At 45.4% G+C, this 26,705-nt stretch overlaps 3 protein-coding genes across 5 annotated transcripts; 1 reads left to right on the top strand and 2 right to left on the bottom strand.

Moving 5' to 3' along the window:
• Positions 1-133: 133 nt before the first annotated feature.
• LOC146252162 (sodium-coupled neutral amino acid transporter 3-like) lies at positions 134-8,262 on the bottom strand. Its single transcript, XM_084680765.1, has 16 exons — positions 8,153-8,262; positions 5,947-6,086; positions 5,727-5,811; positions 5,389-5,504; positions 4,372-4,445; positions 4,163-4,255; positions 3,986-4,067; positions 3,737-3,819; positions 3,385-3,443; positions 3,047-3,193; positions 2,882-2,961; positions 2,581-2,681; positions 2,297-2,421; positions 1,861-2,005; positions 1,627-1,730; positions 134-1,507 (listed from the first exon to the last, which is right to left on the bottom strand). The coding sequence occupies exons 2-16, from the start codon at positions 5,985-5,987 to the stop codon at positions 1,403-1,405; spliced, it is 1,440 nt and encodes a 479-aa protein (XP_084536891.1). The 5' UTR covers positions 5,988-6,086; positions 8,153-8,262; the 3' UTR covers positions 134-1,402.
• A 2,313-nt stretch (positions 8,263-10,575) lies between these two features.
• On the bottom strand, positions 10,576-13,397 carry apex2 (APEX nuclease (apurinic/apyrimidinic endonuclease) 2). The gene is made up of 6 exons (XM_084680337.1): positions 13,013-13,397; positions 12,800-12,883; positions 12,406-12,589; positions 12,142-12,285; positions 11,981-12,050; positions 10,576-11,868 (listed from the first exon to the last, which is right to left on the bottom strand). The coding sequence occupies exons 1-6, from the start codon at positions 13,125-13,127 to the stop codon at positions 10,741-10,743; spliced, it is 1,725 nt and encodes a 574-aa protein (XP_084536463.1). The 5' UTR covers positions 13,128-13,397; the 3' UTR covers positions 10,576-10,740.
• Positions 13,398-13,565: 168 nt separating this feature from the next.
• On the top strand, positions 13,566-26,466 carry LOC146252160 (protein bicaudal D homolog 2). 3 transcript variants are annotated; one of them, XM_084680111.1, is made up of 10 exons: positions 13,567-13,807; positions 14,530-14,837; positions 16,246-16,458; positions 16,553-16,705; positions 17,545-18,027; positions 18,796-19,653; positions 19,967-20,146; positions 21,488-21,639; positions 23,052-23,394; positions 24,509-26,466. In XM_084680111.1, the coding sequence occupies exons 2-10, from the start codon at positions 14,592-14,594 to the stop codon at positions 24,512-24,514; spliced, it is 2,634 nt and encodes an 877-aa protein (XP_084536237.1). In that variant the 5' UTR covers positions 13,567-13,807; positions 14,530-14,591; the 3' UTR covers positions 24,515-26,466. The 3 variants fall into 3 exon arrangements, with proteins under 3 accessions (XP_084536238.1, XP_084536237.1, XP_084536236.1); XM_084680110.1 differs by having other exon boundaries at positions 13,567-13,942; XM_084680112.1 differs by lacking the exon at positions 23,052-23,394 and having other exon boundaries at positions 13,566-13,942.
• The last annotated feature ends 239 nt before the right edge of the window (positions 26,467-26,705 follow it).

The following is a 26,705-nucleotide window of genomic DNA, read 5'->3' as shown; positions in this document are numbered from 1 at the left end:
TTGTTTGTTTCCTCATTCCTTTTTCTAATGTGACATGGTTAAATTCAGTGTAAAGAGAGTAGTCTCTGGTGGAACAAGATTTCTTAGAATTCAAGAGCATTCATGTACTAGAGGCTATTGAGAAATGTAAACATTGAACCATATTGACTGATTTTTAATTATAAACATACAATTAAATACACGTTAAAACGTTGTGTGGACATAACATTTGTGTTAACTGAAAAAATAGAAAAAAAACTAAATAAAAAACACATACTTGTTTTGTTGAATGATAGAGTACATGAACATCTAAGAATACTCAGCTAGTTAATCTAAGTAATTCAGAGGGCTTTGGTCAAAGCTGTGCCCCCAAGGATTCATCTTCACAGTCAGGTCTTACAGAAGTTTAACATCTTTTCACTTCTGAAAAATCTTTGGTTGAGTTGAAAGACAGAAGTATTTCACACATACATACCTGTTGCATTGCAATTCAGGTAATTCCTATAATATCTGCAGTGGTAACAGTATTTAGGGATGTTGGTCTAAGCACAATGGCAAATTTAAATAGCATATACCTAATGTGTCATTGATTTCAAGTATCCAAATAGGGCCAAAATAAAAACATTCAAACAAATGTTACTCTAATTCAGTAGTCCATAATGGGAGGCGGTAGTTTAGTGTGATCATACAGATAAAGCTACACGTGTTGATTGTGTTATGGTTGAATTTGGACAGATACAGCAGATCAAATGGAAAGGTCTTAGAAGCATGAAGTATCAAATAACAATAACACAATTCATGGAAAGTCAGGAAGAGTTGTATATACGAGACATACATAACAAATTAGACTTTGAACTTGTAATAAATATGCATCCCAGAACACCAGATCTGTTTCTTTATGTGTGAAAACAATTATTTAAAGGGAGGTAGATATTACATCGGACATACTTTGGCAATGGTGGAGCCATTTGTGGGTATACCTACACAAATATTCTGTACCATTATAAAACTGAAATTACACTTAAGTTGTTCTTGTGTTAAAAAAAAATCACATCATTCATGATTTAGGTTGTCAGCTCTCCAGAAACTTGACTAGTGTCTCAAAACATCTTCCTGAAAATGAAGAACTGTGTTGGTTCCCTAAATATATGCTATATACTATATATCTTTTTACTGCACTGGCTATCTGATAACAAAACCTCTGTGCGCTGCTGGATGTGTGATAACCCCTCTGAACTTCAGTTGTTCCCCACACAGGAGTGTTGTTTTTCTTGAGCGGAACTTGTTCTTCCCATTTTTCTGCTAGTGTTCTAGTTAGGCTTTGGTTTGTCACAGGTTAGGTATGGGGTGAATCTGATGACTGGGAGTGCTTGGCTTGGCATGTGGTGGGTACTCCCTCTCTACTGTCTGGGAGTCTCAGCTGCTAGTGCCCACCTCTGCTCCGTGCCTGTCCAGTCACCCACTCAAAGATAATGAAGGATAGGCTCATCACCATGAAGACAAACCCTAATGCAGTAAAACATGCAGCCTGTGCGAAAAGGAAAAGGAAGAGGGAGATGAGATGAATACCAGAATACTACAATGTTTACAACCCAGACTGTTCAATGTTACTGATAATCAAAGTTAAACCATCAGTCTGAGGGCTACCTGAATCTTTGGTCTGGATTTTAAAGGTTCCTGTTCTTCAGGAATGATCCGGATGTAGAAGATTCCAGGGAGGATGAAGATGAGGCTGGGTGCAGAGGTGGCTCCTGGAGACAGCAGAGGGAGGGGCGTTACAGCATCTTACATGTTAGCAACCCGAGAAAACGACTTGGTCTGTGAACAGTAAGCAACAGATAGTCAGCCAAGCAGCAAGCCGTTTAGTCTCTGTAGACGTACCTATGAGACCGAAGATGTCTCGGATGTTGGGCACAAAGATGACGAGCAGGTTGACGATGAAGAGGAGGCAGATGGCAATGCAGATGTGTCTGGCCCAGTGGAAGGGCTTCTCAGGGAACAGCAGCTGGAGAAGAGCCCTGCGGATCTGTGGAGGGAGGGAGGGAGGGAGGGAGGGAGGGAGGGAGGGAGGGAGGGAGGGAGGGAGGGAGGGAGGGAGGGAGGGAGGGAGGGAGGGAGGGAGGGAGGGAGGGAGGGAGGGAGGGAGGGAGGGAGGGAGGGAGGGAGGGAGGGAGGGAGGGAGGGAGGGAGGGAGGGCAAGAGGCTTCATCAGGGTGGTTACATTACTGAACAAACTAGAGAATTGTTTTGAAAACAACTTCCCAGAACTTTGGTGTTTCGAGTGTGAACAGTTATGCGTTCAGACAAGCGTTCTCACCGGGAAGAGCACCACTGGAACAGTCAGGGTGACAGCGACCAGCACAGCCAGACGGACACACAGGATCAGTGTATCCAATGGGTCAACGGAACTGTAGGTGTGAAGGAGTTCCGACTCTACTGCGACTACAGAGAAACAAACAAAGACCTGTCATACTTCAGACGCAAGCACTTTAAGATGTATACACAATGTATGTAATGCTTCATTCCTTAAATCTCCAGTAAGAACTTTTCAACAAGCTGAGCAGTCTGAGCCAATCGCATGGACTTATTGTTATGTCTTACCATAAAAGGTGAGGTAACCAAAGAGAGCAGTTATCAAGTACATAACAAACATTGCCAGGATGGATATGTTGGCCACGGTCTGCATGCGTTTCTTGGTAGCACTAGAGTTTAGAGAAAGCACAGATCAAATAAGTCATTCTTCTATGCTGGTCCACATTCCATTCCTAAAGTAAACACTGAAGGAGAATGTCTAATGAGAAAAATCATGAATACTGTCAATCAATATGCTTTGAGAATTCTGAAAGCGTAAAGGACATGCTAATTCAACTATAGAACTAGATCTCAGAAGATCCAGACTTACTCTCGTAGTTCTGTGTAAATGGGCAGCACCTCTGGGTGACAGACAAAGGCGAAAGCCAGGATGGGAATGGTGTAGGCTGTCTAGAAGACAAACAAACAACATTTGAATGAGTTCTTCTGGTGAGTACCAGCACATAGCTCCTGACAGGATGGCCTGCTTTCCCACCTCTGGGTTGATGGTTATCAGCTTGGCTTCACAAGAATCCTCTTCGGTTTTGTTGACAAAGTGATCATGAAAGGAGTGATTCGAAAGACTGTCATTGGTATAGATATTCTCCAGTGGACAGGGGATGTGGAACTTCTTGTAGATCACCTGGTGGGAAACACAGACTGGTTCAAGTCAACTGCAAATATTTTCCACAATTTGACCAATACATCTCACAGTGCAAAATGTGTATGATGAAACCTAAGCCACTGACGGGGGTTGTTCCTGTGTTGACAAGGTGTTTCAGGTCATGTATATCATCGCTATACAACAGGACAGTACTGTAAGGCAACGCTCACCGAAATCAGGAAGAAGACCATGCAGGAGAGGGAGAATCCACTGGTGTAGCCCAGGTAACCTGGAGGGTGATGTACACATCACAGCAGGTGGTTAGGAGGTGGATGACATCAAGGTCATAGACATGTCAACAGACTGTGTCTATTAGATATAGCCAACAGAATGACAGGGGGTTTACCCGAGACAGGCAAAAGGAAAACAATATGTTAAGTTGTATTTCTATTTCTTGGAATGCAAGTGAATAACCTTCTTTTAAAGAAAGTTAACAAATGTGATGAAGAGAATGGGATGAATCATGAATGCCATCACGGTACAGTGAGGAATGGAAAGGGTAATGATGACTGATGGACATACCGAGCTGTCGCATGAGTGCAAGTGGAAAGATGATGCAGGCGCTTACGATGATGATCAGATAATTTCCTTGCAAGAACCACTCTCTGACAGACAAGACAGATACAAAGCTGGTAACCTTTCTATCGGTACCAACTACAGTAACACTGAACACGCCTCTTTATATAATATATATATATATATAAAGTTAGAATGTACATAGATATTAATGGCAGTTAGAAGCCAGATGCCTTCCAAGCTCCAGACACTCACTCTGTGTTTTTATGCTGGCCAAGGAAGGCCTGAATGACCAGTGGAAGTTCAGATTTGACAATGAAGAGGTAGCTGGACATGGCTGAAAGACAGAACCACCTGTTTTGAGTCATAGATAACATATCAGGTACAATGTCTTCACCATGTAGTGAATCAATGCTGGAAATGACACCATACCTCCAATGTTGTGCACCGTTATGATGACAGCAGCCACAACTTTTCCTGGTGATCCAAACGCCCGGTTCCCCAGCTGCTCATAGGCACGTATTCCTGTAAACGCAGACACATACAAACACATACACACACACATACACACACAAACATGATTTTAAAAAGTCCAAATGTTTAAAAAACAGAAACATCCTAGTAAACAACTTAATTCCTACCTACAACTCCTGCACATTTTAGGAGGAGGTGGATGGAATATGCTGATAAAATAGCGATGAATGTCAACAGGACGCTGAAAACACACAAGAATAAAGTAGGTAAGAGTAAAGTCATAAAGTGATTCAAGCACTGCTTCAGACACATGGCCCTCTTTTTCTGCAGCAGCACACCACAGATACACTGATGGTCGTCGGAACCAAACACCATGGACATGAATGATCATTCTGAACTCATACAAATTACTTTTCATTTTACTTATACATATATACATACACTGTCCAACAAACCACCAAATGAAAATCATTTCATAGACATGTTTGGGGAAGAAAACCTAGCTATTACGCAAGCTGGGACAGTTGGATTTATGATTTGTTCAAAACTCCTGAAATTGCTTAAATTGCCTAATTTCCCAGTGGTATTTCATGCATGAGTCTGTTGTTGCAGCTTCTTGCATGGCATGAAGATATGATTGTAAAAATGTAGCTTTACAGTTTGCAGTATGTCCAGATCAATGTTATTTGAAATGCAAACTAAAACGGCTATATATGAATGAAATAAGTAAAAACTGAAAGTCATTGATAGATTAAACATGATAGAAAGAATAACCCATAAAGGGCAAGTAGACCTTGGAGGTTATTGCCCCATAAAGGACAGATTGCTGTGCCCCTCCCCCACAACCTGTCTGACTTGTCCCCTCCCCCACAACACTGGACAGGTCTGATCCAGGAAGACATGTGTTTCATCTGATCACTATAAGCTATTTTTAACCCCTCCAATCTGATTTAAGGGGAATGTGTACTCCTCTATAAACAAATGGGCCACATACACACTCATACATTCCTACACTATTCTTGTAACGCAAACAGAAGTTTGTACATGATGGATCCACTGGCAAGAAGGGCAGTGGTCTGGATATTCTCTGGAGATCATTGTCACATACCATACAAAGCCAATTTATAACCGTATTGGGTATACTGTATCTCACACAGAAAGGCGCACTTGGCAGGTTTACTCACATGAACAGGATGATTCCAGTGTTTGCCATACCATACGCCAGTCCCAGAATCCCACTGCCCATGATAGCATTGCTGAGGTTGAAAATGGACATGCCAAAGGAAGTTTTCCCCTCAAACTATGGTGGAACAGGAATAAGCAGAATCACATATCTAGGATTCTTCAGAAATGGAAGGTGCTTCTGCAACTAGCACAGTTACTTATACAGATCATTGTACGCTGCCATTTGCTTCATATAATAAACATTTAGCGAATGTTAGACATATACACATAGAATGGCTTCCTACTACACAGATGTGCACAAAGAGCCTTTGAACTACAGCAAAACTCTTCCACTCACATCTGTAAATTGGGATTCCTTCTTCCCTCCACTCTTGTGAGGCAGGAACTCATCCCGCTCTGCCACGCTCTCCAGCCCATCAAACCTTTACACAAACCAACATTATACATCAGAAATACACACAGAATTAAACAAAGTCTAAAGTGCATCTGGGATGCCGTATGAGATCTGTGTACTGCTGCATCTTCTGCAGTGCGCTGTGTTGGAGACAGACACCTACCCATCCATGCTCTGATGGCCATTCATTTTCTGTAGCTCCATTCTCGTTTCCAGGGATGAGAAGAAGAAATATGGACTGATAATGAAGTTCCTCTGGGATTGACGGTAGCTCCTTCAGGTGAATCAAGACTCAAATGCAACCTTTGGGAGAACAAATGTTATTATTTAATGTACAGCCCAGGTTGCAGTAGTCACTATAGTTATTATTTAGAAAATATGTTATATACATTTTGATGAGCCATAATAGCAAGTAGCAAAGGACAGGTGAGCTTGCATCAGGGGCTCAGAATACTGCATACATTGACATTAGTCACACACAATCATTTGAATTATGTGAATTCAATCCTCTGTTGCATCTAAGCATGAATAGGATAGGTTGAGGGGAAATGGAACAAGTCTAATAACATCAATGAAGTCATGATGTCACAGGACTGCACTAAATTAACACAAAGCTGTGACTACGGCAGCTGCTTCAATCATTCAATCATTCTTTCCATGTTGACATCAATGGGATACACATGACTGATGAATTATGCAGAACAGGAAACTGAACACTGGGAGAACTTGTTATGTCTTGAGATATGTACTGTAAATAAGGCCTGGAGTAGGCAGCCATCACGAGCTTCTTAGGCTCAAAACCCTGATCAACAAGCGAAACCTTCATAAGTCAGGGAGGTTTGTAGAGGTAATAGCCCACCGCAAATATCTAGTGATACGCGGGTTTTCTATACGTGTGAGGTTGTCTCTTGCTGTGGTCAAGAGGTCACGCAGCAGGTCTCGGACAATACACATATAGATAGGAGAATGTGCACTATCACCTTTGAGAAGAGCAACCTGCAGAAAATAGTACAAACGATGAGTGACGACTGAACCACCTGTGTATTGTTCTTCCTATGCCTTAAGTCATGGAAGTATGCAGTTTAAGGACATGTTTTGGTGGTTACAATATTTGTATGGTTCAGCTCATGCATATAATGGTCATCTGAGAGACATGTTTGTCCGTCATGCCAACCACTTTGCCTGTCGGGGTGACCTGATCCGAGCAGCTCGATTAATAAACGAAGTCAACTCTTTTTCATCGTGGTGCGTTCCTTGACCCATCCTCCGACAGAAAATCATCTAACATCTAGCGTTATAAAGTAGTCATCCTACTTGATCAGCAGGGAAATGTAAAGCCATTCAGAGCTTATGTGACAGGAAATGCTTTAAATAACAAATGTTGTGAAAGGACTTATGTTGAACTAATCTGCTCTGGGCAACATCAAGTAGGCAGGAAAGCAGTTCCTGTGCTAATAAGTAGTCCTGGTTGCTACTAGGTCACAGGCCAGATCTCTCTGGGCCAGACTGACCTCATGGTCTCACTTCTGATCCTTGAGAACACCAAACACACACTGCCACTATGCCAATACCAACGTAAGTATTTCACATTAAAGGGGTACAGTATTTGTCAACTCCCTTAACCCTTGAACCCATTCAAGTAGAGATCACTAGCGTTTCTGTTCTAAGAGCAGGACTCTAGCACTGTGGTAATAAGGTCAGACTAACACACTTATCTTAAATACATCCTTATTTAAAACATCCAGAAACCACAATACCAATAAAACAGAGAGGATAGAGCAACTTATAAATGTTAAAAATAAATATTAGTTACTGGACCCTAAGACAAATTGGTAACATGCTTTATCAACTTCTGACTTATTGGCCACGTAAGGCATGAAATCAGGTTGTCTTATTTCATATCAGTCTTTAATTGAATGATAACCTCATGTGCAGAGTGATAAAAGTCACCGGAGAGGAGCAGCACCACTCTCACATACACATCTTAGTAGATACACACATAGTAAAACATTTATCTATATGTTACTTACTGGCTATGAAGGCAAATTAATACTACTTCTACTAATTTAGTCACATGAGGAAATGAATCAGTTTTCAGTTCTCAAACCTGCAGTCAAAGAAATAGGTAGAGTGCTGTAGACATACTCAAGTAAATGAGTATAGTACAATTATATTGTATACCATATTGTGGTAACTAGAACAATTTTTTACTAACTCTTCCTGTTCCAGTAACTGCAGACATAGCCTCAGTTTTCATAGAGCACATGGTTCTTGTCTGATGCAAGACTGTCTTTCTATTGACAGTTTACCTTCCACTTCCTCCACACCTTACATGGCAGTTCCCACACACAATTCACTGAGCAACTTACCTTGACTCTTCTCACTATGAAATGTCAGAAATATCCCTTTAAAATCCAAATCCACAACATGTATATCCTGTTTAACAATAAAGAGTTGTCTCTTCAAAGCTCTTCGATATAAATGAGAGGACAGATATAGAGGGAGAGCTTAGGACTTGCCTGAGAGGGAGTAAGGGAGAGAAGGGAACACCCATATTTAACCCTTTGTTAAACCAGCCACAGGTTGTTAGGTTACGTTTGACGGATCCTACTCATCATTCAATGGATATACTAGTTTAACATCTGCATTAAAATATCCTTTTGATTGTGTGAACACAAGAACAGAAAAGTAAGATATATAAAAGAGCAATATCATATGTAATATGTAATATGTACAATTTTTTTTTTTTATTACCAGTAAGCGTACAATGAATGGACAGCTTCTCAATGATCACAAAGTACTACAGAATGACCCTGGTAGTAAAAAGGGGAATGGTCCTTTGAGGTGTGTTCTGTGAGGCCATGGGTGGGACACAGCATCGTTAATTAGATTAGGAGTTAAAATCTTTTTTAAGACTACCTGCATGCCATTCTGCTTAATCTGTAAACAGTTAACACGTCAACACTCCAATGCACACGGACAAAGACGAACAATTAGGTGTTCGGAAACACCAATAGGATTGAGTTGCCCTCAGCAGGCAGTAAACTGGACCATATGGGTCTAATGCCACTCATCACAACCCTGCCTACTTTGACTTTTTAACCACCACTGATACAGAAATCTGGACCTTGATTGATTGCACATTTTGCTCAAGGGGATGAGTAAAGTAACGATCTATTTCTCTATATCAATCTATTTATCAAGATCAATCCATCTATGAATTGTATTTATCATACATTCTTCCATCCATCTAGATAACTCATCTAATGAAAGACAGATGGCATAAAGCAGGGGTCTCTGGTTGTCTCATACAGGAAGGGATGTATAGAATCAGACTGTCACTGCTCACCATGCCTGACAGATTCTGTAAAAAGACAAAGGCTCTCTGGGCTAAGAGCACTATTTAATCTGAAGTGGAGCCATATTTTTTTGAGAATCTACTCTGGTTTGGCAATAAAGTTCAACATTGTTCACTCAGATAAGTTCCTTTAATCAACACAAAATACTGTTCCAGGAAATGCATTTTTCAGTTGTAAGAAAAGGTCTGTTATGGCCTATTCAAAAAGGTTGCCACCTACAGTCTGGGAGGATTAATAACGGTAATGGTAGACTAAAACAAAGACTTATCAACATTTTTTACATACAGAAATGTTTTTTTTTCTGTCATTTATCTTCATTTTGAATTATGGAGAATCACACATTGCTAATGTGATCAGATAAACCCGAATAAAGGTCTCAAACTGACCTACATTACAAACAGATCACAATGAATGGAAACAATTGGTTTGTGGATTGTACAACACTATATTATTATATGATTATGTATACAACCAAAAAGGTTTCCATTATTACAACACTAAAGGTGTAAGCTAACGGATTGACCACATGGCAGACACTGCAACATGGTTTCATAGACATTGCGACACACGTATCATTTTACTAACCTCTTCTCTGAGTTGGAAAATATGGAAATAGGCAGAGAATAATGTCCTATAATCGTACTGTATTTTCCTGCAACACTGCTTCCCTTCCAAATGCTTTTGAGAATATCCTAGTGTACTGTATATAACTGTATGGCGCCACAAATACAAGAATAGTGAAAGGAAGGAGGAGGGGGAATAAATTGCGCGCTTGAGGAGATTTCCTGTGATGTCACTTAAATACCCCTGGTTCTTAGTAGAGCAAGGCCTTGTGACATCAAGGAAATATGAACTCCAAGTATCACACAAAAAAGAAAAACTACATCTACTGTAGAAAAATGAACACTACTGACACTACAATAAGACCATAATATCACTGATAGAATAAACAAACCAGTCAAATATTTAGAGCACATTATTCTCAATGAACCTGTATATTTGTCATGTATTGTTCATCACAAAACATGGATGAAATTGAGTCAACACCCATATAGTCAGAGTAATGCTCATTTCTAAGAGCATACATTCAAAAGCTTGAATTATAGCCAAACATTGGCACAACCTCATCAGACCAGATCCCAAAAGTACTGAGCTATTGGAGCATGTATTTTCTTTGTCAATCCATGTCTTTGCGCCACTGCCATCTAGTGGAGACAGTAACATGCTCTTAAAAAGGGAATACCTTGGTATTTTCTAGTCCCAGTATGTATCCGATTCTGACCATGAAGATTCCCAATCTTCAAATTAATTCTAAATACAGATAGAATTATTTTTTGAATCTTCTTTGTAAAGCAACATCCATAATGGGAAGATGATGAAACAAGCAAATATCCACTCATTCCTTCTCAAAACAAAAACGGCAGAATGCATCAACATTTCAAAAATAAAAAGTTTATTCTAAAGACAAAAACCAAACAGATAAACAAATATAAAATATCTTACTAGTGACAATTTGAAGTTGGACAATTTGTTTCTAAGCAGAATGCTTAATCAGTCAGGAAAATCTTTATGTCCCTACAGTAGATATAGACACAGCGCTATTTTCCTTTGTCCACCCATGCAAAGAAGTTACAGCGAGCCTCTGGGTTGGAGGTGTGTCCCTGAGGGCGGGCACACACGAAGAACTGCCTGCCCATGTTTGGTCCTGCCTTCTTGACGGTGCGGAGCACGCAGGGTTCCCTGTGAGTCTTGCAGGGTGGAGGTGGGGGGGGGCCATGCAGAACTGTCTTCCAAAATCCTAGTGGAGCCCCCTTTACACATGGTTCTACTGTTGAGGCTGAGGTCAGGGGCTTATCCGGCCCCTGCTTCTGACCATCAACAGTGTCCTGTAGGCTGCTACAGGGGGGTGGATATCTTCTACCCAAACAGACAGATTGAGCACCTTCAGGATCCATGCTGTTGACCGAGGGTCCATCTGGCGGTGTAACTTGTCCTTCTCTGGCCTCAGTTTTCTCCGAATTCTTGATACACTGGCTCACAGAGGCCTGCATGGGTGGGACCACCTGGGTGGATTTGGGCTTGAAAAAGGCAAGCAGGCTGCCCTGAGGTTTTGAGGGAGCCTTTAAGGGAGCCTTCACTGTCTTACTCTTTTTTCCCTTGGAAAGTCCAGACTCTTCTGTCAGAGTTCGTTTCAACCCACAGCTGTTCACAGATCCTTGAGGAATCAGGTTCTCCCGGGTCTCTCCTGCCTCTTGAGAGCTGGGCAGTGGTGCTTGATCTCTGGAGGCAGCCTGCTTTTCTACTTTGACCAGAAAGCGGGAGAGTTTCTGCTGCTTGCCAGCAAACTCAGGCAGGTGGCAGGTGCAGAGGGGAGGGAGCTTTGGGCTTGGCAGGAGGGAGCAGCTGAGATGTGCCCACACAGGGCAGTGATCTGACCCCTCCACCTCTGGCATGATGTCTGCAGCCACAAACTGGCCCTTGACCAACAGGGAGTTGGCAAAGATGTAGTCAATGCGTGTGCCATAGTTGGTCTGCCGTGCTCCAGTGAGAGTGGACCAACATGTAAAGGCATGGGTGCGCTTGGGGTGGAAATGACGGAACGTATCCACAAACTTTCCAGTTTGGTTCTCGCATGAATTGTCATCACCCTCAACATCATCTTCCTCACCATCATTAATGAGGAAGCCATTCAGCCACTTTCTACCCGGATTACCTTCAAAATCATTCTGTTGAATTTAAACAGAGAGAAAGGGTCATTTTAGAAGGACTATATAAATCAGGAATGGGTGAAAATGTCAATGTAAAGTCTTTTGAAGGATGTCTGATTCCTCCACTTACAATGTCATCAGGGTCACAGTGATCGACAGGCCGGTGAGCAGTATTCACATCCCCCAACACGATCACATGGCTGTAGGAATTGATAAAGAAAGACTATGTTGAGAACAAGAATGAGAGGATGAGTTAAAGAAAGAAAACATCAAACCAGCTTTGACTCTTACCTTCCAGCCTTCAGAATGGCCTCTGCCCGATGCTGTAGCAGCTTGTAGAACTGCAGTTTGAACTGCTTCCGCTCTGGCTTCTCTGGGTCTGCCCGTGGGCAGTATACATTGACAACTGTAAGTGTCTGAGGCTGGTTTTCAAACCTACATCAATGCAAGAAAGCATGCATGGATAATGTGTACACTGTTACAGTCCATCAGACAACCAATCATTTTTGGTAATAGCTCAATTTATTAAAAGGAGCCCTTTTTTCCCCATCGTACATGACTTTGTGCTGTGTAATGACAGCCCGCCCCTCGTTGTCCAACAGCTGCAACTCCTCACTGGAAAACTCTTTCTGGTTCCCATAACTTCCCACAGCACCCTCATGGCTGGTGTTCAACAGGCCTGTCAGACCTTCTTCTGCAGAAAATGGCGAGGCGCTGTCTTTACAGTATGTTGCAACCCCTAGAAAAGACAGAACAGTGTGATTTAATGATGTGCAATGACACTTTATACATCCACGAGTGGCAAACATTGGTGCATTACAGAGACTTTGGGCATGTCAAACATCCTGATGCATGCCAATTTGCCTGTGGTCAAGCCAACAAGCACTAGTAGCTCTGTGGTTGATAGAGTGATGAGCCTGAGCTTAAACCTGCTACTGTTGACACCAACCTGAATAGCCACTGCGCCCACGACTGAAGCTGAAATAGGAGTTGTAGCCCTCTACAATTGCTGTCCTTTCGTCAAGTAAATCTCCTATTACAGCAAGAGGAGCAAATCAGATGGCTGAAATTGCAATATTTTGTTAAGGAGATAGGTATTAAAGATATGAATGCATGATATTTAGTAGAACGTCCATGTTTTACGTCTGTGCAGATAACTTACTTGTCACTTTTGTTTCCTGGAGACAGACAATGTCAGCATCCAATGAGTCAAGAGCCTTTTTAATTCCACCTTTGAAAGTCCTTATGCCATTTATGTTCCATGTCAAAATCCTCATGGTTTTGAGCCAGTCTATCTTACTCACGTAAGAAGATATTTTACATTGAGCATTGAATACTGTGCACAGAAGAGTCTTTGAATCTAACCCTAATAAAAACAAACTGGTCAGTAGGCCTACACTTTTCAAAACACGAAGTTGGATGTTTAACAATAATTAGAGAAATGTATCGTATTATTTGCAGGAAACCTGTCAATAGGAATGTTCGTTTTGAAAAGCAAGACCGAAGTAGTAGGTTACATTTTGTGTAGATCCACTTTCCTAAGAGGACCGGCTACTGCGCTTGCGCAAAAAAGAACCTCACGATTGGTCCAGAGATGAAATTAGAATTGGGCGTGCAATCGTTGATTGGTCCTTTGTTTAGCAACGCTTGCCTTTTCGTACCAATCCATTTCTTGCAGAGGGTGGGCTTAGTATAAAATATTAGAATTTCCTACTCTTCAGAATTAATATCAAGGACTTATACCATAAATGTGTCATTTTCGCAGCTGAATACCGATACATAACACATATGGATAACTGTATGTTACCGAAGATAAGGCTTTCAAAGTGATTGACACTTTCGCAGAAGCTGCTTGCCTTCCTCGGGACAGATCGGATATTGACGTCACGTTTTCAGTTTTCAGGTGGACAGTGCAGACAGTGCAGACCAAGATCGGAGGTTGATCGAGGAGTGGCAGGTGCTTACTGACCGGCGCGGCTGTTTAGTTAGAGAAGATTAGCTGTTACTCGTTTATGAAACTAGTATATATGACATCAAGTTAGGTTGTGGCCCTGGATATACACATTGTTTACGCGTACAAACAAGATCAGGGGTGAGTAGCTAACTAAATAGCTTGTTAGCTTAAGTTAGCGGGATTTATTTGGTCCCTTATTATTGGCAAACGAAATTAGCTAGCCTGCTATCACTTCGGTGGTGTGTGCGGCGATATGAAGTGATGAGATGCATGTTCTGGTCATTTGTCTTTCGACTTGATGAAAGAGATCAGTCTTGACTTATGCTTTATAATGTCTGCAGTTATGTGAGCAAGGTGGATCTAGGCCTAGCAATAAAATAGACACCGTTGGGTATAATCTGACTAGCTAGCTACATTTGAGAAGATGGTAGTTAGCTAGCCATACATATTAAACGTATGTTAGTTAATATAGCTACACACGATAGTGAATGGCTGGATGAAACCGAATGTTCTGTGTTTTCTCATTCTACATGACAGCCAGTTACTGTAGAAAACATTTAACAATCCATTAGTATCCATCCGTTATTTTTATTGTGACGTCGTGAGGCTACTAGCTACCAAATTGAAAACAGTTAATGCCAGATAATGTTTAATGATTAAGTGCTGAAAAGGCTTTCATTAAGGAATGCCTTAAACGCAAACTGTGTATTTATTCTGCGCCACAGTGTGGAGTAATGAGGCGGGAGAACTGAAGGTGTCCCATTGAGTCTTTGGGTGACCAGACAAGATGCTGGAGGAGGAGGAGGCCGACTCTGTGGGTGCAGATGAAGAGGAGACCGAAATGGGGCGTAGGGATCTGAGGGCGGAAGTGGAGCGTCTGACACTGGAGCTCCAAGAAGCCAACGAAGAGAAGTTGCAGGCTGCTCGGTATGGCCTAGTGGTGCTGGAGGAGAGCTCCTTGCTCAAGAGCAAACACACCCAGCTGGAAGAGGAACATGAGGCCCTCAAACAGGAGCTGCAGCAGATCAAAGAGGTTAGCACACCCACTGTTAGTAATTGATTGGACAAGCCATAAAGATGTCATCAGATCGAACCAGTTAGAAGAGCGCCATAGCTGTACCGATGCCAGCTCATACATGGGAGGTTTTGTCTCTAAGAGGACCACTGGTTTACACTTGAATTAGGACTGTTACATTTTACTATATCCCTGTAAAGGCTGTGTGAGCAAGTACCAGTCACTCTGAGCTCCGCAGTGACCACCAACCTTGGATTACTACAGACAGACAAAAGGGTTACTGTTAGCTGCTAAGAAACATAGATGAGGCTCTTAGCTCTACTGGTCAATACCAATGATCCTAATGGTAGGCCTAATGCCAGGAAACGGTATTTCTGTTACATGAGCTTGCGGTGCATAGTGTCATAGGCACGTCATTGAGAAGGTTCAGTGAAAACTCCTTGGATCTACTCATCGGACAGACCATTTAGTCTATCATGAGGATGAATACATCTAAAGTTCTTACATTAGAGATGCATCTGAGGTTGCATTCTATGTCTTTCTTGGCATCTGTGAGTTATATTTAAATGCAAACCAGTCCAACATTAAGACCTAGAATTAAGAGCAGTCGTAAGTGGTTCTGTGTATGGTTAAAGGTTAGTACGAGATATTCACCATCTCAGCACGCAAACAATTGCATGGCAGTTTGTTGTGAGTTTATGTAACAAAATCCCATGAAACTCTAATCTATCACATGGGCACATTTTGGCTTTTTTTTCTTTCATCTGCTAGTCCAGTGACATAACCAGTAACAGTTCTGAATATGAAACGTATAATATCACCATTGCATCTTGCTAAGATATAATAGAGACAGCCTATCACGTCTACAATTATATGATGCGTTTACAGTTCTTTCCTGACTTCCCAGTATTAGTCACATCTGATTCAATTTCTCTATTATGCAACATTTCACATGTGAAAGTTTCTATGGTGTGCTTAGACACCTCACATGATATGCTTAAATTGGCTTTGCTGCGTGAGTGGTTGGCCCAGCCATAACAAGTACTAATCACATTTGCGAGAGAGCTGAAGAACAACATAATGGCTAACCTCAAAACCCCTGTAAGACCCCTGTCCATGAACAGGTTCGATAGCACGTTGCCTGAAAGGAGAGCTATGCTAGCTTGCGGTCACATTGGGTTATTATAGGTGGACATTGTTCTTGATTGTGGAAACAGCATGTCACTTGTCTGGAGGTTAGTTCATTGTATAGAGTTATTACACAAAACAATCCATCTCCTAGGTTCGTTTCTTGACATACCAGCTCTGCCATATGTATGTTTTGAATCCATTGACCAATCTTGCAACACAGACCAGATATGCTATGTGAGGGACCTGTGGTGTGTAAAAAAACATGACTGATATGAAAATGAATGTGTGTGTATAGTTGCTGACAGACTCTATGAGCAGCCAGAAGCGTGCAGTAGTTGCTGGAGAGACCCGGGAGGAGAGTCTGCTACAGGAGACTGCTAACAAAGAGGCTGCCATGGCGACACGCATAGAGGAGCATCAGGCAGAGTTGAAGCTGGCGCGTGTCGCTCTGGCAAACGCCCATGCAGAGATCGATCGCCTCGGAGGCCTCTCCTCTCAACTGAAGAAGGTTTGGTTCATGTCTATTCATTCCGAGGAACTGCGCATCAAGGTTATGCCATTTCGGAATGCCAATGGGACCTGTAAATGTGTGCACTTCTCAGGAGTTTGAGGGTGTAGAGGCGGAGAAGGGCCACATGAGGGATGATATGAAGGAGTACAAGGTCCGGGAGGCTCGTCAGTTGCAGGACAACAGCGAGCTGGAGGAGGAGAACATCTCCTTGCAGAAGCAGGTGTCTGTGCTGAGGGAAAATCAGGTATGACTTTCTCTACAGCCCTCCATGTTCTCACAACCATTGCTACCCTCTCAGTTCCCATTCAGAACCAGCAAGAATTCTATACACATATTAATTGCTAAATGAGAGACACTGACTACGTTTACATGCAAACTAATAATAACTAGCAAGCCGTTTGCAAGGCTGTGGTAGAGATGCCCAAAAGAAAAGCCCTCATTTCTGGTTGTAAGGAGAAACACATCTACTTTTAAATAAAGTTATTTAAAGGGTGTAGCGGAAGGACTTATGAACATAAGTATGCATGGCTGCATGTAAATGGCAATACTTGTTTGGAAGTACCTTTTCCTTAGCCATGGAAACAGCTTAGTAGCAATATTAGCTTTTTTTGTGTGTAAACATAGTCAACGATGACAGAAATCCGGTGACTACAGGACAGTGTTCAGGTTCCCAACTGGTTCGTTATGGGTTCGATTTATTTGTTAGTGTTCTTATTTGAATCTTCTACTGCTCTGAAATGGATCTTTCTAAGACTGGGTTATAAATGAGAGGTCAGCCTTGTCTGGTGTGTCTGGTTGTCAGCGCCTTGTGACTACTGTTTCCCATGTAGATCATTGGGACACAGATACTCATTGTTGAGGGGACAGCTCAGTGGATGCAGGACAATGCCATCTTGCTGGTGGGAGGTTGCAGTTAACTAATGACTCATGTCAACAATCACCATAAGCAACTGGAACTGTTGATACTGGGGAATAGGAGTTGTTTGTTGTTAGTGACCTCCTTCACGTCAAGTACACATTCACGCACGCACTGTTCCCCTGACCCCATGTCCTTGTCCCTGTGTTGGGTGTTGCCGAGCGCAGGTGGAGTTTGAGGCGTTGAAGCTGGAGCTGACCCAGAAGGATGAGGAGCAGGAGGATCTGCGGGCCCAGATAGACGAGGCGGCGCGGCTCCGGCAGATCGCCGAGCGGCAGCTGGACGAAGCCCTGGAGGCTCTGAAGGAGGAGAGGGAGCAGAAGAACAGCCTGAGGAGGGAGCTCTCCTCCCTGGCCATCAACCCCTTCGACTCGGTGGGCAACCTGGAGCTGCAGCTGGAGCAGCTGGACCGGGGAGGAGACGGGGAGGGAGACGACAGCGGCTACAACAATGGCCTGGTCTCTGGGATCGCCCCGCTGCCTCTCGTTCCTCCCCTGGGGGGCTCCAAAACCAACGGCCACGCCCATCTGTTCTCCACCCCGAGGAACAGTGACGTGTTCCTGCGGCCCCCGGCCCCAGGCCTGGTGTCTGACCTGCTGAGTGAGCTTCACCTCTCAGACAGCCAGAAACTCAAACAGCAACTTCTGCAGGTATGCAGCTAGACACCAGGCCCCATTCCAGGCCTTGTGCCATGTTAGTCATACACCGTCCATATAAACAGTAGAATATAAACCAGTATGTTTGACAGGGTGATATCCAGTTGTTGGAATACCTATCCTCCCAGGCAGCCCCATCTGCTGGGCAGCCCTAGTTTTCTGTGCCCTATATATAGGGAGATGTGGCTAGTTAGAAGGGTTAGTTCTACATGACTGAGCTCTTAGTGTGGGCGTTTAAAGATAAAGCTGACCTGCTGCTTCCTGTTGTACACCACATCCTGCATGCTATCATAGCTTCATGTTACCTTACCATCAGCTAACGTTGCAATTTCCATACTGCGCTTTTCAAACAATTGCAATGTCTCAATGTCATATCTTTATATTATTTGGTTAAAGGTGTTAATCCAGATACCTGGTTTCAGGAGATGTATAATTGATTATGCACTTAGCTGGGATTGGTGTCGTGTTGCCCAGCAGATGTTGTTTTAGTCTGGAGTTGAGTGGTTTCAGTCTGTGTCATCACCTGAATAATTCATGAGAATAAAGGAAGTGGAGGGTGAAATGCCTGTTTAGGCTTTCCAAACCTGAGGGGAAGGTGTGCGATCAAGCTGTCGGAATGAGCTTAGTGCTGATGGTGCCTGTTCTATCGAGCCAGCCTCAAAATGAAGGAACAAGCTTCCTGTGCTTGCCACTTGAATCTCCATGTACACACATCAGATGTAGCTTGTGCTCTAAGCGGTGCTCCTCTGTGTGTCCCGCCAGGCGGAGAGGGACAAGGCCGGCCTGACCAGCACAGTCCAGGAGCTCCAGCAGCAGCTCATCATCTCCAAGGAGGCCCTGAGTGAGCAGGAGGTGAAGGTGGGCTGCCTGACCCAGAAGCTGGAGTCGGCCCAGCAGCACAGCCCTCCCCAGCAGAAGGCAGGGGAGCGGCCCGACGGCCTGGACAACGGCGAGCAGGTGGACGGGGTGGACTACTACGAGCTGGACACCAAGAGCACAGAGGTGCTGGAGTGCCGCATGCGCGCCGCCAGCGAGGAGCTGCTGAAGCTGAGGGAGGAGCTCTCCCAGGCGGGGGTGCGCTACGCCTCCCTGGAGCAGCGCTGCCGGCAGGAGAAGGAGCGCTGGAGGGGCGAGGCCCAGGAGCTGGCCGAGAAGATCCGCCAGTGCATCAAGTCCAGCCGGCAGGACCAGGAGCGCATCAGCGAGCTGGAGAAGGAGATCGGAGCCACGCGGAAGGTGGCCACGGACTCGGAGGGCCACCTGAGCGTGGCGCAGGAGGAGCTGCTGGCATTCTCGGAGGAGCTGGCCAACCTCTACCACCACATCTGCGTCTGCAACAACCTGACGCCCAAGCGGGTCACCTTGGACTACTACCGTGAGGGCGCCCGGGGCGGAGGGAGGCACCACCACGTCCACCCCCACCACCACTCGCAGAGGAAGCGGCGCTCCAACGACTTGTTTGGGAAGGCGGTGCAGCAGGGTGCGGAGGGGGAGAGCGCGTCGGGCAGCGGGGACTCCTCCTCGGCGGCCTGCCCCGGCTCCCCCACCCTGGACTTCAGGGACCCCTCCAACGTGCGCAACCTGGTGGCGGTCATCCGTTGCCAGATCAAACACCTCCAGGTAGGGTGCCTCACGTCCTCCACAGCATTCCAACGGAGTCAAAGCTGCATATGTAACTAGGTTACACGTCGGCCTGTTCGAGTCCTCTCAGAGAGCCATAAAGCAGATTATCCAGTTCCTGGCATGTGTGGGAAGCAGAGTTTACTATACTGCCCAGGGCCCACTAATACCAGAGATGAGTTATGGTGTGGTATTTAGCATGGGCACAATTCATGTTTGGCCTCATCTCTGTTGACTTTTAGAAGAAGTTTCACATGCCAAGTTTATGGCTCCCATTCTGATGTGAGCTCTGCCTGGTGGTCTGTGCCCTCAGGTGGCGGTGGATCTGTGCCGCCAGCGAGGAACGCTGCCCGCTCCGTCAGCGGCCTGCGGCAGCGACTCGGACAGGGACGCCGAGGCCCTCCTGGAGGAGGTGCTGAAGCTCAAGTCTCTGCTCAGCACCAAGAGAGAGCAGATCGCTACCCTCAGGACTGTCCTCAAAGCCAACAAACAGGTACACCTCTCCAGCCAACACACACACACACACAGGGGGCCAATTAGCCAGTTCACATACTCGGATAATGAGCAAGCTGTTGTTAGTAGTAACCTGGGGGCTGAATGTGTGCATGTGTTTATATAAGTAGTAGCCTCGGGGCTGTAGTAACCTAGGGGTTATGGTGTTCAGTGGATGTGGGCTGAGACCAGTCTAACCTGTTCATGACCTGCACACAGCCACTGTAATCCTCTGATCCTCTGATCAAGGACAATACAGAATTCTATGTTTTCCTAATGAGCCAATCAGGTTTTGTTTTCTGTGTTAGTTTTTTGCCTTAAGTAAAGCTCTTTATCTGTGCAGTGAGAGCATTGCTTTCTCCTTATGTTCCAGCTGGCTAGGATCTCTCTGGCCAGTCTCATGCCCCCATACTAAGACTTTCATTAGAAAATCACCAAATCTGTTCTGTTTGTTTGTTACATGACTAGCTGTTCTCCAGAGGCCTGTCAGATGGCTGAGGCTTCTGCAGTGAAGTGTGATGGAGTCCTTCTCTGCATTATTACCTCAGCCTTCGCCCCCCCCCCCCCCCCCTTCCTGAGCCTCCAGCAGTGTGTGACCTGCTTATTCCAAGCCCTTCACTGTCACTCTCTCAAACACACTCGTTCACTTGCACTTGGGCAAACCCTCTGCAGTGGCGCTCCCTCAGCAGTCAGCCTCTGATGCCAGCTGTCTGCCTCTCCATGTCTCATCCATGTCCTCCCCATGTCCCCTCCATGTCCTCCCCATGTCCTCCCCATGTCCTCTCCATGTCCCCTCCATGTCCTCCCCATGTCCTCCCCATGTCCCCTCCATGTCCCCTCCATGTCCTCCCCATGTCCTCCCCATGTCCCCTCCATGTCCCCTCCATGTCCTCCCCATGTCCTCCCCATGTCCTCTCCATGTCCTCTCCATGTCCCCTCCATGTCCCCTCCATGTCCTCCCCATGTCCCCTCCATGTCCTCCCCATGTCCTCCCCATGTCCCCTCCATGTCTCCTCCATGTCCCCCCCATGTCCATTAGCAGGCAGACCGGGACCAAGCAAGTTCATAAAATCAAAAGCTATTGTATATCTTGCTCCGTGACATGAGAATGAACTTGATTCTGGAGGTACAGTCCTGAATGTCATACCACTCGGGTCTGCTTACTGCTCAGTGTACTTTCTGAAAGCAAGGTTACTAGAATTAGATTAGCTTTATACCCTGTCAGATACAGCTACAGTGGATGTGCCCTTGGTAATGGTTCTGTCGTGTAGAGAAAGCCGATTAGCTGTGCATGCTAGATAGCATCGAGTCGTGCCCGCTGTAACACGGTTTTTAATTCCAGACAGCAGAGTTGGCTCTGTCCAACCTGAAGACCAAGTATGAGACTGAGAAGAGCATGGTGTCTGAGACCATGGTGAAGCTGAGGAACGAGCTCAAGGCCCTGAAGGAGGACGCGGCCACCTTTTCCTCTCTCCGCGTCATGTTCGCCAGCAGGTGGGCCAACCTTTTCTTCTATTCCTTGGTTTCCACTAATACTAACACAGCTTATTAATTATAAATACACGCTCCCTCGCCATGCTGGGTTACACTTATCTGGTGTGTGCAGAAGTTATAGACCCAGGCCTCTGTTCCAGCCTGGTAACCATTCCCAGATGCCTCGGAAGACTGGATATGCTAACTGCTTAGCGGCACCTAATACCTCATGTCTAGTGTTTATGTTGCTGAAGTAGCCAGGGAGTGCAACAGCACAGACGTGGCACGTCAGGGACAAGAGGACAGCTATTTCACTAGTGTCATCTAATCAGATTACATGGCTCTTAGGCCTGTCTCTCTGAACTATCCTGGGGCACACGTGCAGATTAGGACACACATGCCCCCGTGTATGGCCTGAGGGTGTCTGGGCTGACCTGACCAGGGACAGGACAGGCCACCAGGTCCTCAGGCCTCCCTCTGAGCAGAGGCTCTCTCTGCTTGGCCTGGGTTAGCAGAACTGGACATAGGTCACAGCTTAGTCTCCTCCTCACGTGGGGATTGGAGTGTCTGCTGCCAGTTGGATGTTTGTCTGGCATGTGAGCTTGTGTGTGTGCCGTTTGTTTAGTGTGTTTGGTCATGCAGAAGGATTTGTGCTTTTCTGTTTGTTAAACTCTGCTGGGACTTTGTGGGGCACCTCCGGTGCAACAAAAGTAAAATGGAAGAATTTGATAAGAGTTGAGGATTCTAGGGTTATTTTTGTTCATTTTTGTGTGTAAGTAAATAGTTTGTTCTATATAGAGCTAGCTCTGATGGCAAAGGAGACTACCAGTTGTTAAATAATCTTTGTTTAGTGCTTCTATGTACTCTGTGTACAAGTTCTGTGTCTTTTGTGTCTTTTTATTGGTAAGCTCTATTTATATACAGTTACTGTTGGTAACGCGTAATTTCTGTTTGGGATCCGTAAAGTACCTACTTAAGTGTGGAAGAAGCTTTCAGATGTAAGAGGACATTAGGCTGGCCCCAAACCTCCCCAGACACAGTAACGAGCTGACGTTTGATTATCTTAAGATCATTGTGTCTGGAGGAAGAGGTAGTGGTGTACTGTCTGCGGTCTGTCCGGCTCCTAGGACTGAGGAAAACTGAGCCTTTCAGGCCTGAACCTGAGAAACACTGTGTAACGGAGCCACCTTGTGTACATCCAGGTGAACTGTTCCATTAGACCAACCATCATCACGGCACTGAGACGTTTAAACTTTCATTCTTGCATCATCCATCTTGTGTCCACTCTAGCAAGTCAAGACTACCGCCCTCCAAGTCTACTCTGCTGTGGTTATCTTGGAATCTTTTTGTGTCTCTTGTCTACGTCTGTGTGATCTGTATGTCTGATATGTAATGTGTATCTCTCACGTGCATGGTGTGTGTGTGTGTCTCAGGTGTGATCAGTATGTCACCCAGCTGGATGAGATGCAGAGGCAGCTGGCAGCAGCCGAGGACGAGAAGAAGACCCTGAACTCCCTGCTGCGTATGGCCATCCAGCAGAAGCTGGCCTTGACCCAGCGCCTGGAGGACCTGGAGGCCCCCCTGTGCCCCCGGAGCCTCAACAACAGCCCCCGGCGCTCCAGGGCCAAGGAGCTGGGCACCAAGTCCGGCAGGGCCCCCCGGAGCCCCCGGGGCAGCCCCAACCGCCACCTGAGGAACAGCCCCCACTCCAGCCCGGTCCCCACCGTGGCCAGCCACCACCTCCGGGCCCTGACCCGCAGCCTCCACAGCAGCCCTGTAAGAACCTCCTCCCTCCCCCAGGCTCCCCCTTCCTCCCACAGGGCTCCCCGCCGCCGCCGCCGAGGTGGGGGCCTTCCCCGCGACGCCACTTTCATACGGAGCCAGAGCTTCTCTGATGTGTTCGGGGGCTCGGCCAGCTCTCCAGACAGCGGCGCCGTAAGCCGCCCGATCAGCAGGACAGACTCCGCAGGCAGGGGGGCCTCTGCCCCGAGTCGCGAAGACACGTTTATCACGTCTCCTTCTGTGTCTCCCTCCACTGTCAGTCTCCACGCATCTCCTTCCAAATCGGTAGAAAGTTTCCCCTTTTCGAGTGCTCCCGGTGTGCCCACTCGCGGAGCACAGGGCGCTGTTAAACCGGGGCTCAAGCCCCACTCAATGCCGACGGTGGAGCTTTCTGTTCGTAGAAACCGCCAGGCGGCAGACCCCAGCCTCAGCAGGTCAAGCTCGGCGAGAGCCTCGTCAGGGGGCCGGCCGGCCTCGGCCTCTTCTCATGCTGGCCCTCCGCCTGCCCCCAGAGCCCCTGCCCCCAGAGCCCCCGCCCCCCTCTCCGTCCACAACCCCCAGGCCGCTCAGGGCAGTAGCAGGGGGAGGAGGCAGGGCTCCCGCTCCAGCAGCAGGGTCACTGAGGAAGGCCACGATAACAGTGGCAGGGCGAGATATGATTCCCAGCCCAGAGCGGCCAAGACCCGAACCTCACAATCTAGATCCTCTCGCAGACGATGAGTTGGAAGCTGGGCTGTTCGATGCATGCTGCCTCGCTGTACTTGGAATTCGTAAACCGTTAGCGCCGTCGAGGAACAGTTCAGCACTTTCTAGCGTGTACAGGAAACGTGCAAAGTACGAGTTCAGGGTTATCCAGGTTAGAAGAGGTAGACAAGCTAGAGGTGACAACTCATCCTGAATTTACATTCAACTGACATGACTAGCATTTACCCACAGCTTCTAACCTCTTAAGTGGCTTATTGGCTCCTTCCTGTTGTCTCTGCCAGGGATGCTTGATGTTGTCTGTTTTGTTTGGATTAATGTCACTCATCCCCTCAGTCTGTTTCGGTTACAGTACTAAACGTGATTTTTTTTTTCTTTCTGTCTCTGTGTCACCTTGTCTCAGCAGAGATGAGAAGCATCCTCCATCACCCCAACCCCTCTCTCCCCCGTAAGGACCAGTGTTTGTCGACCCGCCCTCTCCTGACCCCAAGATCTCCTGTCCACCTCTGACCTGACGCCACATTCCCACATCATCAGACCGATGGACTAACAGAACGTCTCCCCCCCCTCCCCCCCATCTCTGCCCTCTCCATGTGGAGGGAGGTGCCTGCCCTGCATGCAGCCTGGAGAGGAGCGCTGAAGAAGCAGTCCCTGTCACCCTGCCTCTCCCGGGCTCATGTGTCTGTCCTGGAGAGCTTCAGTTCCATCTTGTAGTCTGATAGTCCATCCCAGGATTTGTGGGTGTGTGTTCTCATGAGATGAGAGTATTTTTACAAAGTGTTTTTATGTGAAGTATTCACCATTTCTTTGGGCTACCAGACTGATACGCCATTGTGTTGGTCTATTAAGAACCCTGTCATGTGTTCCACAATGTGTTTGCATGCTGGTTGTTTTATGCAAGCTTCTGTTTCTGTGTGGATGCTGGTCTACATCATTTGACACTAGTAACTGCCTTTAGCCTGGCGCCATCATGACAAGGCCTCCTTGGGCCTCCCTTAACCCCTGCAACCCCTTAGCTGCATGCTGCTCCCATGACAACTAGCCAGGTCAAATGGGCTTTTTACAAACACAACAGCCTTCTTGAGAGACTTGATGTAAATCAACTCTATTAACTTGAGGCGTATTACTTTCGCTCTTAGCATTTTCTACTGGCAGTACTGTTAGATCCCTTAACCCTGTGATACCTCAGACTGTTGAGCTGCAACCTACCACCCCAGCCACACAGTCAGTGGTCACATCACTGATGGAAGAGGCACAGCCATATTCTTACCACCTCAGGCTAGTAACCAATGGATTCATGAAGTACAAACTTTTTGGGCATGTTAAAACGTCCAAGCTATGCAGGTAGTCGAGGGCGGTACCAAGCTGCGGTAGGACTATTATAGTATATATTATAGTATATACTATTATAGTATATACCATAATAGCCCAGGCTGTTCTCGACCTCCACACTTCCTGTCAACAGAGTTGCTTCAGGTTAAGGGACATGGCGTTTGTCCTGAGTGTCTGACTTGACACAATTAAACTGACAGCTCTTAGTTAAGGGTTGATCTATTGATCTGGTCAGATGCTCTGAAACTCCTAGGGCAGTACAAGATGCCTCAAAACCACTGGTCTGGGAACATGTGCTGTTGGAACCTGTGTGGTTTTGGTTGAGATGTAAAATAATCTGGTTCTAGGTTTGTGGTTTGTAAAAGTGTCTGACCTTGAGCTTGCTGATGCTACAATGCCGGCTTCACACTGTACAGGGTCAATGGGAGGTCATAATCACTCAAGCCTTTGAGCCCATCAAGGTATCTACAGTAGTACATGTTTTGGACATCTAAAGTAACAGTGATTCATGTTTAAAAAAAAATATAACTGAAGAAAAATAATTAACTTATACTAATAATTTGGTTTAAATGCTATGGGTCAGGAAAGGAGAGTGCTTTCCTAAGTGATGTGATTCCTGTGATGAAAATTCCAGTGCCTTGGTTTTCCTCTGGTCACTCTGTTTCAGACAAGATCACTTAACAAAATGTTTCAGCACTGTAGAAGTTACAATGTGTAGTGTATTTAAAGATTATGGAGGTGTTGTCCGTGCTTGCTGTTGAGACTAATTTAGCACTGATTAGTTTAAGTTGTATATTTAAATTTCTTCACATTTAATGTGTTTGTATGATATGTGATAATCATACCAAACTCCATTATTGACAAGTATATTTATGTGGTCTGCCTTTTTTTGTCCAATGTTGTAGAAGGTATGTCACCATACATAATACTCCAATTGAAATGGTCCTCATTTTTTTGTTTATGTACCTTCCATTGATTGACCTGTGAACTACTGATGTCATGAAGAATAAAGCCACACTCTGTGCAAATCTATTGGTGTTGTCTTGTTGAGATTCTAACCCTCTGCATTTGTAGGATAAAATGTTAACACAAAATGCGTCTCATTTGTAGACAGCACTCGATTACTTTTACTGCCGTTTTTTTTGCAAAGTCGTTTGATTGGAACAATGAGCTCAAGGTCCTCCCACATGGTTGATAAGCATATTATGGGGCGTGGTTAATGATAATGTGAAAGTCAAATATGTTACTTTTGCAGAATTAGTTTTCTTCTG

This window comes from Hypomesus nipponensis, chromosome 18 (assembly GCF_054491055.1).
Source record: "Hypomesus nipponensis isolate SF chromosome 18, ASM5449105v1, whole genome shotgun sequence".
In the NCBI taxonomy this organism is placed as follows: Eukaryota; Metazoa; Chordata; class Actinopteri; order Osmeriformes; family Osmeridae; genus Hypomesus; species Hypomesus nipponensis.
The sequence above is the reverse complement of the archived record's forward strand: the minus strand, read 5'-3'. Positions and strand labels throughout refer to the sequence as shown.

Coding starts and splice junctions, on each gene's coding strand:
- LOC146252162 (XM_084680765.1), bottom strand. CDS start 5,987: ATGGAGCTACAGAAAATGAATGGCCATCAGAGCATGGATGG. Junction 4,446..5,388: donor ACTGGAATCATCCTGTTCAT/GTGAGTAAACCT, acceptor GTGTGTTTTCAG/CGTCCTGTTGACATTCATCG. Junction 2,682..2,881: donor ATTTACACAGAACTACGAGA/GTAAGTCTGGAT, acceptor TCTAAACTCTAG/TGCTACCAAGAAACGCATGC.
- apex2 (XM_084680337.1), bottom strand. CDS start 13,127: ATGAGGATTTTGACATGGAACATAAATGGCATAAGGACTTTCAAAGGT. Junction 12,590..12,799: donor TGGGCGCAGTGGCTATTCAG/GTTGGTGTCAAC, acceptor TGTCTTTTCTAG/GGGTTGCAACATACTGTAAA. Junction 12,051..12,141: donor GCCATTCTGAAGGCTGGAAG/GTAAGAGTCAAA, acceptor CAATTCCTACAG/CCATGTGATCGTGTTGGGGG.
- LOC146252160 (XM_084680111.1), top strand. CDS start 14,592: ATGCTGGAGGAGGAGGAGGCCGACTCTGTGGGTGCAGATGAAGAGGAG. Junction 16,459..16,552: donor TCTCCTCTCAACTGAAGAAG/GTTTGGTTCATG, acceptor TGCACTTCTCAG/GAGTTTGAGGGTGTAGAGGC. Junction 19,654..19,966: donor GCCAGATCAAACACCTCCAG/GTAGGGTGCCTC, acceptor CTGTGCCCTCAG/GTGGCGGTGGATCTGTGCCG.